The sequence below is a fragment of the Acinonyx jubatus genome, chromosome B3, assembly GCF_027475565.1.
Source record: "Acinonyx jubatus isolate Ajub_Pintada_27869175 chromosome B3, VMU_Ajub_asm_v1.0, whole genome shotgun sequence".
NCBI classification, from domain to species: Eukaryota; Metazoa; Chordata; class Mammalia; order Carnivora; family Felidae; genus Acinonyx; species Acinonyx jubatus.
In genome coordinates this window covers 103,216,380-103,230,052 of record NC_069386.1, presented here as the reverse complement: position 1 = coordinate 103,230,052, position 13,673 = coordinate 103,216,380, and the positions used below count along the sequence as shown (strand labels likewise).

The window sequence follows — 13,673 nt, the reverse complement described above, 5'->3', positions numbered from 1 at the left end:
TCTATTAACCTGAACTTTTTTATACACTTTCTCTAACTTTAATGTTCTTTGATTGATGTGTTCTTGTTTAACTGTTAACAACTTAAATGGAAAATATTCCCTGTAATATGTATTCTTTGATGAATAAACTATACTACTTACTTTCTATAAGCAGTTTTTACATTGTAGGAAGCAGCTGAATTCAAAATAGGAATGCCAAGGTCCATATAAATTTGCTTCCATACAGCACCACTATCAATCTGGAAAATTAAGTTTTTATTTGTTAACATTTACAAAGGGAAATAATCTTTACACTAACATTCTATGTTCATTAAGAAAATGTGTTTATTACCTAAGTGCAGAACAGTACATTAGATGATTTAACTTTTTCATTACGTCCTTACTTACATTGTCACATCCACCTTGATGATAAACCAGTCTAAAGAGTTTGAAGAGATTGAGATCTTTATAGCCCAAAACAGGTGGTTTGTTGATTGGAGTACCTTTTTAATATCAGAAAGTAGAAATAAAATTTTTATTCAAATGGAAAATACTGTTACAAAGCTATCAATACAAAGCTTTCCAATTTCTCATTTCCCAAGTTTTATTAATCAGAAGCATCTATTTAAAGAACCTTTAATTATGTAAGACAACATAAAATATTCTCTATATTCTTTATGAAGTATTGTGATGCTCTTTAGATTCACTTCTATGACTAATAAGATCACCCCTCTCACAACTAATATAATCACCTGTCAGTGGACTGGGTACAAGTAAAACCTACAACTACAAGGTACAGCTAACAATGATGTTGGCTCAAGAGGCCTCTGTAAGAATATACACAATTTTACAGGTGTAATTTAGAGCATGGATCCATTTTCCCTGCTTTAACACAAATATTAAAACTGCTAGCAGTAATCTGAAGGATGATTTCTGAAAGCCACAGAGTATCTAAGACAAATTTGTCTCAGGATTTTCTAGGACTAATATAATATCAAAAAGTAGAATTTATAAAGGCTGTATTTCTTTTCACTGTATTCGAAATCCTATTCTATTTACATAGGACTTGATCTCCTAATTTGTTTCTTTTTTTGAGATCAAGGATGAGGCTAGTTTATTACTGCAAACAGCATTAGTAATTAATGGATATGTAAATTAATATTATGACTGTTCACCTTCCATTACTGAAATATTATTATAGTATTTTTTGGTTTTATAAGTCCCAAGTAGGCTAAATATAATTATATCCAAACTATTTTCCTATACATTTCTGCTCAAAATAGATAATGGTTGTTTTTATTTCAAATGCTTAATTATTTTCAACTGTAACTGATTCTTAGGCTTTACTTGAAATCCAAATCCACGATTCTAATAAAAATAATGCATAAACCTAGAATGTAAAACTGTAAAAGAAATGACTGCTTTTTTTTTTTTTTTTTTAAGGAGGCTCCACAGTAGGTGTTCAACACAAGGCTTGAACTCACGACCCTGAGAACAAGACCTGAGCTAAGATCAAGAGTCAGACACTTCACTGACTGAGCCACCCAGATGCCCCAGAAATTACTGCTTTTAAATAATGAGCATGAAATACCTCTGTCTTCCATAAACTTATAAAGCTGTTGGAGGAAGTTGTCCCTCTCTTCAGGATCAAGTTCTTCCTCAGGCTGTAAAGGTAAAATATATGAATATATAGAATAATGAATAGAGCAAGATATATCGTCTTCTTTTTTTGTTTGTTTTATGAACCCAGTGTAAGAGGAACTTTGACGGAGCTGGAAAATATGAATTTCCTCCAAACTTTACAATGCCAGATTTTAAGTCATATTTTCATAGAGCTGATCTCATACAACTGTCAAGATACACCACCTCTACCTTTTACCCATCTATCACTCCAACCCTACCCCTGAATATAAGGACTAAGATGAGCCATGAGGAAAGGTTAGGAATTGGTTAAGAGTGTTTTCACCTCATTTGTTTTGTTTTTTTAAAAAAATCCACCAAAATACCATGTGGCCCACACAAATGTATTGACAGATGAGCACAATAACTGCAAACATATTTATTATTTTAAAATAACCCACATACAAACATTAAAATTTTGTTATTGTTGAATGACTATAAACCAGAGGTTGCAAAGTCACATGGCAAAGGTTTTTTGTTTGGATAGCGCAACGGTTTAAAGAAATGCATATACAACTACATTTAAATGATATTTTGTCCCAGGCCCCACAATCCCTTCTTGTATCACGTAAGTCTGCATTTTCCATTTGCCCTCTTGCATGGCCTTTTAAATAAGACTTTGCAACCCTTGAAAATAAGAAAATGAAAATTACTTCTTAGGAAAGGAAACTAGATACATAACCACAAATTAGTTCCTGGGAATGGGAAAACAATGGAAATATTCATGTAAAAAAACCTACTTCTACAAATACCAATTTAAATTTTATTTTCTTACTAATTATATAAACCTATACAATGCTGAACTTGGCTCTAGTCAAAGAGATTTTGATAAAATATCCCCTTTCCTGATAGACTACTTCTAAATAATATGTGGGAAAATTCTGATTTAAAATTTAGAAATACTATGGAAAAACAAACAAAACACTAATATCTTTAGCCCAAATTAAATTACTATAATTTAATTTCAGAGTACGGTTTTTTTATGTTCTAAAAGAAAAATTTAGATTTTTGTCATTCAAAGCATATGTCTTTGCATATTCAAAGCAAAAGCAACTATCAGCCAATAAGTATTGAGCATTCACAGTCTACAGGTTCCTTAAAATGATGTATTAAGAATTTTAATCACTAATAATATAGCAGCCAGAATCAATACACATGTAGTTGATTAAAATATATACTTTTAAAAAACCATGAGGCAATCAAGGGGAAGAGAATAAAATCTTTTAGTACATTCATTCAGAATGAGCATGGGAGTACTTTCAGTTTGAACAAATATAAAGAAACGTTGTCAAAGTTGTAAGCCTCACCAACGAGCAACATATAGAATTAATCAGTACAGAATTAATAGGGGTCATTACTAAATGTTCAGATCAAAAGATGGCAGTTTTTTCCCCATGTGAATTTTAAAAGTCTTGCTTTTGCAAGGTTATTAGAACAACTCTCAATGAGTTAACTCAAGAAAGAAAGTAATTCAGCAGCCCAAGAATCATTGCAGTATTATTTTTAAGGACTTTGGTATAGGGGAAAAAAGTAACACCTTATGCCAGACTGCCTCTATGCTTTGCCTGTCCTTCATAATTGCAATATTCTCTCCTCAAGCCAACACCTCATTTCCAGTATTTATGATCTGGCAGAATTCAAATAAGACCATTGTATCCAGTATATGTAAAAAGTATTTTTTCAAAAGGCACTGATTTGAAATCAAAATTTCTTCCAAAAACAAGTAAACAAAATGAGCCCATCAACTGCAAATTAGGTATTAAGGTTGTAGTAAACATTTCATAAATTATTACTAAGAATATAGTTTTAAGTATATAGATAAAATTTGGTGTTTTAAATACATTTGACTTAAAAGTTAGCAAGGGTGCCTGGGTGGCTCGGTCAGCAAAGCCTCTGACTCTTGATTTTGGCTCAGGTCATGATCTCAAGGTTTTGTGAAGTTGAGCCCTGAATCACGGAGCCAGCTTGAGAGTCTGTCCCTTTTATCTGCCCCTCCTCCACTCATGCCAGTTCTCTCTCTCTCTCTCTCTCAACACCCCCAAAATAAATAAACATTAAAAAAAAAGGTAGTGGATGCCCAAGAGTGTATTAAGTACCATGAGAAATTATGGCCATAAAATTCTAAGGTCAGGTGCAGTTATCAGATGTGAAAAGAAGACATAAATGAATAAAAAATTCCGCTTATAACTAATACCTGCTTGAGAGGAAATTTACTTTCCACAAGAAAAGGGTAAAGTTATAAACACAGTTTTTAAATTTACCTGATGGTCTTTGCAAAAATTAAAATTGCTTCATCTCTCATAACAAGTAATTCTTCACAATCTTTTTTTCAAATAGCTGTGTTGTCGGTCACCTTGGACTACAAACTGCATATGCTAGAAAATGCCTCCAGCTAGAAGAATCTGCCTCTATGGCTTTTGTATGGGGTCTCATGGTATGCTCTCTCTGTTCAAGGTATTTTTTTTTTTAATGCAAAGCTCTTTTTTTTTTTTTTTTTTTTTTTTTTTTTTTTTTTTAGATTTACTTATTTAAGTAATCTTTGTGCCCAACGTGGGGCTTGAACTCGTGACCCTGAGATCAAGAGCTGCATGTTCTACTCACTGAGCCAGCCAGGTGCTCCTGGCACCTGGTATTTTCATACCTATAGCATCTCTCTCCTGGTCAATAACCAGAAGGTATTGCATTCTTCAAGGGTTTTAAAGTGGGAGGGAGAAGGTTGTAATAATGAGAGGGAAAGTCCACTAGACTGCTGATAAGCCTTCTTCCCTTCAGTCAAGCATGTGAAGGGGAATTATGCACCCAGTAAAATGTCAGAATGGAGAAGAGGGTTAAGGATATAGAAGAGGCACAATATAAGATCATAATTTCAAGAAATGTACAACTTTAGTTAGCATCAGTATATACTACCTAGTGTTACAAAAGGTAGTTGTGCATCTACCTATATATACTAGTAAATTATGAATTTTCTGACTTTAGAAACTTTATCTTCACATTCAATTCAGACACTTACTGATGGCTAACATGCAGGAGTCTGGGAGAGATATACAAAAGATGCTGTGATTAAAATGAGAGGAGGTAGTACTTTCTACTCTGACCCTCTGAGTCTAACAGAGGGTACAGCAATGTAAAACAAGCCAATGTGATATAATGGTAAAAATACTGCAAAATACATAAAAGAATACAAGAAGGATGAGTGGTTGGTTCAGCTGGGGATGGTGTGATGGTGGTTCTATTAGGGAAAGCCTCAAAATGTGAACAGCAAATAGCATAAACAGCAAGCAGCATAAACATGAAGCTGGCAAAGACAGGCTATGATTAAGAAAGGACTTTTTAATGATATGCTGGAGAATTGGAACATGAACCTGAGAGAGGTGAAAAGGAATTATATCAGATTTGTGTTCCTGCCAAGGGGCGCCTGAGTGGCTCAACAGTTAAGCAGCCAACTCTTGATTTCTGCTTGGGTCTCAGTCTGGCAGTTCATGAGATCGAGCCCTGCACCAGGCTTCACAATGGGCATGGAAGTCTACTTGGGATTCTCTCTCTCTCTTTCAAATTAAATAAACAAACAATAACTTAAATTAAATTAAATCAAATCAAATCAAATCAAAATAAAATAAAAGTTCTCTGTCAAGAATGAGTTTGATGGATTGGAAGGGAAAGGGAAGCTCTTTGATGGTGGAAAGAAGACCCTCTACTCCAAAAGGAGAAAGAGAGAGATATAAAGGCTGAGACTCTTCTTAGTTGAAGGCTCAGTTACTCATGTTTGTAATCCTCCATGTCCCCCCACGTTGTAAGTGCTAGATAAATTCTGAGGTTAGAGACATACCTATTTTACTCACAATCTTATCACCAGGGACTGGCATTTAGCTTACGTACTCTGTTATTATGTGAATGAAAACAATGTCTCTGAAAATGAACTAGGGAGATTTTCTTCAATTATTTCACATTAGCTGAGTTTCAGAGCTAGCATTATTGATAATATAAATGCAACAGGAGTCAGATAAAATAAAAAATAACAGCCGCTGAGGATGTTAAGTCACAGGTCGCTGTGGCACAATCACTTATTAGCATTTACTTCATTCTGTCCCTATATACATTAATCAGAAAATGATTATTCATTCAGAAATGGCATGGATTCTAGTTAAAGATACACTTTCTTTTTAAAAATCTTTAAAATAAGATAATACCTTGTTTTTGCTGAGCTATTAACTGGGCTAAGCAACTCTCCAAAACACAAAAGTATACAGAAAGTGTCCAGATTGTCACAATATGTAGTAAAAGATGATGCATGTTACACAGATCCCCTCAAACCCATGAAACTTATACACAATTCTAAAGAGTAGGTCTGGAAAGTTTTTTATCACATAAGAGATTTGAGCCACAAAAGCTGACATTTTGAGAGTGCATTAAGTGTGTGACTAAATTTGATTTTTGTAGTTTCCCTGTACTGCACTGTACGTGAAGTACACATCTTTTGTTGATGGGTATTCCATTGCTCATGAACCCCTACAGGCATCCTTCATAAACTATTAATGACTATACGACACAGTCTTCCTATATTCCAGTACACCATGCTTATTTTTCCATACCAAAATATACTGTTTTTGTGAATTAATGTTATTTTGGACAACAGCAGCTTCATAAACCTACATGCTGCTGCCACAACCCCTCCCCGGTCCTCTTCACGGGCACTCACTTCCCCACCCCCTCCCCCACCCCCCTGGCACTCCACCACTAGTCTTCTCAACCCTTCAGTTCTTACCACCCCTTGATCTTCCATCCCCCACCCCACCTACTCCAAAATAAAGAGGCTGAACTCGGGAGTATTCCACAGCAGGCAGATTCTGCTGGAGAAAAGGAGGTATTAAGACGGGGCCCTGAAAGCTCTACTCTGGGGAACTAAGTACTACAAGAAGCACACCAGAAGTGGCAACTCTGAAGCCACCTCTGGCTGGAGGACTGATGTGAAAGAATCAGTGATACCAGTAGCTGCTTAGGCTTTTACCGTATAAAGTTTTAAGTGTGAAATATATTGAATAGCCTCATTTGTTTTTAAAACAGTGCAGTAAATGCTAGAACAACTTATTAGTGGGGTTAATGTGTAGAACATTTATAGGTCATACTCAACCTTAACTCAGGCAGCGCTTCTATTTGTTCCCACACAGACGTCTGTTGGATTCTTTAAATCTCAGCTATTGCTTATCATTTTCTGAGTTTTTTAAACTTTCCCTTTTATTTTCCCTATTGTATTTAATACTGATAAAGGGAATGGGCAACGCAAAGGTGATACTCAATGGAATGCACCTGGCAACTCAACAAGCAGCTTCTGAGCAAAATCCAAGTGTGTATATATGGGCAGGTGGGGTGTTAAAAAAAAAAAAAAAAAAAAAAAGTTACATATTGCTGGAGAATAGTGGCAGGGAGAATAGAAAAGTGGGCATGGGTCAAATCTGGAAGGGCCAAACTTATAAAAGGCTATGATAAAAGACCTAATCCTCATCCTGTTGGTGCTGAGGCCATTAAAGGATTTCTAGAAGGAACCATTTATGTGTTAGAAAGATGTCTTTGAAAAATGGGTTGGAGGGGAAAAAGACATATCAGAAGACACCTGAAATAAGTGGGACAAGATACAAAGGAGAAGGAATATTAGTCAAGAACCTTTATTGCAAGTGACAGAAAACTATCCTAAACTAGCTTAAGCCAAAAAGAATTAATTTATAAGCTCACAAAATTATATTAGGAAATGAGACTGCCTACAGAGTGCACTGCCTAAAAAAAAAAGAAAGCTATCATGAAGGGAAGGTAAATTACCTTCCAAAATGAACTTTCTAGAACCTTACAACAAATCTTCCAACACTTTATTTCAAATAGCAATATGTTAGGCTAATTGCAAGGCCCACACTCATTCATTTATTCAGAAACTATTTAATGGAGGTTCACTATAAGCCAAGCTCTGTGCTAGTTGGTGGATATTCATATTAGTGGGAAAAGGAAAAAACTACAACGAAGAAACCTGACATCCTGTTTTCATAGACCTTACAATGTAGAGGAGAGAAAAATTTTCTTACAAGTCTGTGAAAATTTCTGTAATCTCTCTATACCTCAAGTTCCTCTCTCATAAAAAAAAAATACTGTTGTGAGAATTAAATAAACAATCGTACTTTAAAAACCACTAAGTCTCCAACACTAAGCTGAGAACTTTATTTGGTGTGGTCATCTTTACCTGTTTGTATCTCCTACAAAAGCTAAATATTTTTTTAATTTTTTTAATGTTTATTCATTTTTGAGAGAGAGAGAGCGTGAGCAGGGGAGGGGCAGAGAGAGGGAGACAGAATCAGAAGCAGGCTCCAGGCTCCAAGCTGTCAGCACAGAACCCGACATGGGGCTTGAACCCACAAACCGCGAGATCATGACCTGAGCCAAAGTCAGACGCTTAACTGACTGAGCCGCCCAGGCGTCCCCAAAAGCTAAATATTTTAACTGTGGTATAATGAAAAGTACCTCTTCACTGATGATATATGTTTGCTCTCGCACAATAGAGTCAGAACACCTCAGTGAAATATAACAAATGAAAACCTAAATTTTAAAAAATATCCGTAAACTGAAAACTTAAATAAAAAAAGGAAAAGTAAGCCCCGACAACATTAAGTTGTTAGGTAACTCTGGTGATCGATAGATCAAAATGGGTATCAGTAAAGCCTGGCTCCAAGTAGAATTCTGAAGAACTGTCCAGAAAGTTATCATATGCAAAAACTATCAGTTGACAATATAGATTTTAGAGGAAAGAAACAGAGAGCACACAATCGTAACAGGCATAGGTCATTTAGGATAAGGGCTAAATGCCATGACAAGGCCGTATTAAAATATAATAATTAAATCTCGAGCAAATATGAAGGCAAGTAATGTCCAGTATATGACTTTTAGAAAGAGGTGACATTATTCAATATGCCTGAAGTACTGTATTTCAATATAAAAGAATAAATACTGCAACCACTTCTGTGTCCTAAAATCAATTTATTACAGGAGGAATCCCACTTAGATTTCTCATTTTAAAAAATCTACTAGGGAGCCTGGGTGGCTCAGTCAGTTGAGGATCCGACTTCGGCTCAGGTCATGATCTTGCAGTTTGTGAGTTCGAGCCCCACATCAGGCTCTGTGCTGACAGCTCGGAGCCTAGAGCTTGCTTTGGATTCTGTGTCTCCCTCTCTCTCTGCCCCTCCCCTGCTCATGCTCTGTCTCTGTCTCAAAAATAAATTTAAAAACGTTAAAAAAAAAATCTACTTAGAGTCAGTGCAGAGAACAGACTGGAGAAGGCCAGCAAGGACATGGGAAAGTTACTATTGCATTAGTGTAGGTAAAGGAGAATAGTGGCAGAGAGTAGAAACTGAGGGAAGCAGAAAACCTGAAAGCCATCAAGTAGGCAGAAGAAAGGATTTGGTGTCTCATTGGTTAGAGAGGCAAGAATGGGAGGATTAAGGTGACTGCCATGTATCTGGTGTGGGTAACTGGTAGATGTGCTTCTATTCAAATAAACTAGAGACAACCACGGAAAGGACTGCTTTGTGGGCAAAAATGAAAACAGTTCTTGTACATAATGAGTTTGAGAAATAAGAAATCCTCATTGGCAGTTTAATATGAATGTCTAGGGCTAAGAAGAGACATCTTTGATGTACATATAGATTTGGAATCATTACATCACTTAGGAAGTAAACTAGAAAAAAATGTAATGTCATGGATGTCAGGTGATTGAAGAAGGTAGGCATGTCAAAAATGCTGAAAACTGCTAAGGAGTCAAATGAGATCATGACAAAAATTTGTTGGATTTAGTACAGAAAATTTGTTGAAGGTCACTGGTGACCTTAAGTTGTTTTAGCTGTGGTGGGGGGGTACACACTACAGTGAATTAAGAATGAACAGGAGGTCAGGAAATAGAACAATGTATATAACTGAGCAATCTGGTCCATAAGGGTGAGGAAAGAGGGCAGTATCTGGAGGGGCTGCTAGAAGGTTGGGAGAGAGAGAAGCATGTTTTTAAAAACTGGAGAGAAGGAAACAGAACAGAATAGGCTAGAGATCCTGGAAAGAAAAGAGACAGTTCATAGACTAAGATAAGGAAAAAGGGAATGCGATCCAGAGCATTAATTGAGGTCCTCATCATAGAAAAAGGCAATGTAACATATTATCACTTGTACTTAAGGGAAGGAGGGCGGGCAGGTGAGGTATAGTGCATGCTCTCCATCAGAAGCTCCTAGTTTCTTTTTGAAGTTGGAGTGGAGTGAGCCAGGGCCAGAGGACACAGGGATTTGATTATAGAAACTGGGAACTGACCAATTGTGTTGAAGGCCCAGCAGATGCTGGTAGTCATAAAATTTAGAGTGTACACTTAAACAGAGTATTTCAAGGATCGCATAAGAGGTCATGACATATTCATTATGTGGTAACATATTGTTTTAGAAGTTCAGAAAGCAATGTGACAACAGCCTGCCTAAAACAAATTATTAGAAGATTCTTGAATTACATCAGACTTGACTGAGGCTAGTAGTAATTTTCCCCCCTCCTTGAAAAGGTACACACTTTCTACTTTTAATCATCCAACAATGGTTTGGATACTGTCACATCTAAGGCTTTAAATTCACTCAACCCTCTCTCATGCTACCACAACTATGAAATACTTTGGTATGAGAAGGGATTTTTTTTTTGTAAATACATACAAATTTAGCTATAATTGTGTCTACAAATGTGAAATCCTCATTAATCTGATTAGGTGAACCAGATTTGGTTAGTCTTATGCTAATTTTGTGAGGAAAGATTTTACCAAACACATCAGGACATTTTTGTTTGCTTGCTCAATAAGCTATATTTTAAGACTTTTGCAAATAAGTTATTAAATCTGAATGCAAGCTAAAGTCTCAATTATTGATTGGAAGTTGACTTTATAGGACCTGCTTAGAAACACTTGATTGAGTTATTAGATATACCTAAAACACTAACATTACCTTGAAATTTTTCTTTAAATTTTATTGACTTAGCATAATTTTCCCGAGTTACCAAGCATTTACTCAAAATGATCTTGAAAGATCACTAACAAATGCCTTTACAAAAAGACATAAATACAAACACCACTAGATTTACATATAAGAAAAAAATTCCAGTTTCCATGAATAAAAAAACCACAAGCACTTATGATTTTTGCAATAGTGGAATGTAATTAGGTATGACTGGCATTAGATCTGACAGTAATTCCTAGAAAATTCAAAAATCGGAGAAATGGATGTCAGTACTTCTAAACAAACAAAAAAAAAAGTATCTCATAAAAATGCACTAAACTCTTATTTTCATTACTAAATATGAAATTAGAAGAGATTTTTGAAAGGGCCCAACACATAAGGCTACTTATAGCAAACCAAAAGAATAAAACAGCTGCAACTAGTCAAATTCCCTTTTAATAAAAATGTCTTCACCTATTTATTTTATCCTTAGACAACTCTCCTCCATTCATCCAAAGTGAATTTAAGGAAGGAGTAAATGAATAATTGACATCATTACTTATGTTTACATGGACTTTTCAATGAATTTCAAAGCTTAAAAGGAAATCAGGAGTATCTTTTCTAATATAAAATTTTCCTAATAAAAGACATTTAAGTAATACCCACAAAAATATTCTCCAGGGCTTTTTTTGAATGTAATTACCAACAGGTTAAAATTCAGTCATCAAATATAGATAGGACCTACTTCCTGTTAGACTCGCAAGTCTTTTCCACCCAATAACAGTACAAAACATATTTCTTGCACTCCAATCCTGAATCACCAATGCTCAGGAATTCAAAATAATATTAAATAAAAAAGATGCTCTTCCACATGGTAAAGCCATGAATCTCAGATCTCCTTATTTAGACTATTTTAGGGTACTCAAAGCATCAAATACAAAAGACAATGTCCACTGCCCATTAACACTGCAGAAGTATCTAACACTTGTATGATTCTACTGCATAAAATTTACAAACATCAAATTGTAGGCTAAAGTACTGTTACAGTGATTTACAGTCTGTTATAAAAGATCTTTGTGATCATTATAAAGCAACATTAAATTTTCATGACAAGCATACCATTATTATGTTTCAGGAAGAATATGATCTATAGTATAATACAACAGCTTAGCCTCACCTATGTAGTAAAGGCCTGTAATGACTAAGCCAGGTAGGCCCTGGCTTATCAGACTTTAATTCATTTTATACCATACCCACTTTTTCCCCCTTTGTTTTATGTAGATTAAACTGCTTCTCAGTTTATCAGTACATTAAATTTTTTAAAATTACTGTTCAAGACAAATTAGAATGATTCAGCAACTAAATGTTAAGTCCAAGAGCAAGAAATGCAGCTGATTTTTTTTTCTAAAGCAACCAAAATCTCACTCAAGAAATGTACCTCCATGGCCAGAAAAAAAAAGAGGAATTAGTTCCTGTCAAGCAATTCAATAAAGTATATGCTATGAAACTGACCATCTGGAAAATAATTTAAATTAACGGTCAGACAACTCAGTGCCTTAATACTGTAATTTTGCTTTTATTTTTTAGTAGATAAAAAGCATTCTTCTTCACTTAATTTTAACAGGTTCATAATTTAAATAACACATTTTAAGAAAATACTATCCCTTACAAAGGTCCTTACATCTTTAAATTTCTTTACTTATTACCTGCAAACAATAGGTAACAGAGCTTGCCTCTGCTCTTCATTCTTTTTTTACTAACATTTATGCACAGCTTGAATAAAACGTTATGATTTTTATGAAATTAATAGCTGTAATAAGAGCACTATTTACTAATTACTATTTTATAGCCATCTTTTCCAACCTTACTACAGAGCTCTTTTTACTCTCTTTGTTTAAAATTTCAGGGTTTTCTTTTGGGGGGTGGGGAGTAAAGAAAATGCATTCTAAAAGGGACACCAATTAAAAGTATTAGCAAAAATAGGCCAATCTTCTTTCAATATTTGGCAATATCCAGATCCTAACTAATGCTAATTTTTTTTAAAAAGCAAAACCAGACTGCAACAATTCACACCCTGAAAATGTGGCCTATTTACCCTGAAAACACATAATCTATAAATAAATACAGATAAAATACAAAACTCACATTTAATATTTAGACTTTAAATCCTGAATTTTGCTAAACTGTCTCATTATCATTTTCATTTCAAAATCTAATGTTTCAGAAAAATAGCCTTCATCCTCTGATATTCTAAAAATAGACTCCTACTGTCTCTTTTACAAGAAACAATTACGCTTGGTTATGAGTCCTACCATTATTAGCCACATCATCAACACCTAAAATTCTTATTTAACCCCGTTTTTGGCAATCCATATGGTAACTAAATATATTTTAGAAAAAAAATCTTACCTATATGCTGCATTTTCTTTCAAATGCAAAATGGTTAGATTCCCCTTCTACTTAATCAGTACAGTGTCTGAACATTTTTCAGTCTGACTTGCAAATATTTGCTTTCCCTCTTAGGGCATAGCATCCGCAGGGTTATACAGCACTACTTACATTCTCTTCCACATAAAAATCAGACATTACATGAAAGGAAAAGAAAGACAGCCCATTTCAAAGCATCTGGCAAACCTCCATTGGCAACCTGCCAAGCCTCTGCTAAACCTTCCTGTCTTTCCGAGCATGCTCACTTAAAACCAACAGCACGTTACTATGGCAACTCTGTAGGCAGCCTGTAAGTATGAACCGCCATTCTGATTTCAGACTGCAAAAAACCAAATACTGCAGGGGAAGTAAAAGGAAAGAAATATCGCATGCCCTTCATCACATATAAGTATACTCATTTTATTTAACAAATTCACATCTGTATATGTAAAACAGAAACAAGCATTCCACATTTTCCAAGCAAATATTTTTCAGGCTCAAATAGGTCTTCTTTTTGGTAAACTCATTCTCTTTGTCTGCCCCTAGGTCTCTTTACCTCATAACAACCAAAAATATACTGGACAGTTAGTTTATCCCACT

The 13,673-nt window shown here is 35.0% G+C and overlaps 1 protein-coding gene across 3 annotated transcripts in view; it reads right to left on the bottom strand.

Annotated features, from left to right (window-relative positions):
- The window catches only part of ARID4A (AT-rich interaction domain 4A), a 62,821-nt gene that overhangs the window by 27,026 nt on the left and 22,122 nt on the right, over positions 1-13,673 (bottom strand). For all 3 annotated transcript variants that reach the window (XM_027065809.2, XM_027065810.2, XM_015071843.3), the window contains exons 12-14: positions 1,571-1,643; positions 388-482; positions 142-239 (exon numbers count right to left, since the gene is read on the bottom strand). In XM_027065809.2, the coding sequence (XP_026921610.1) occupies positions 142-239; positions 388-482; positions 1,571-1,643 (266 nt within the window). The remainder of the gene's footprint in view (positions 1-141; positions 240-387; positions 483-1,570; positions 1,644-13,673) is intronic.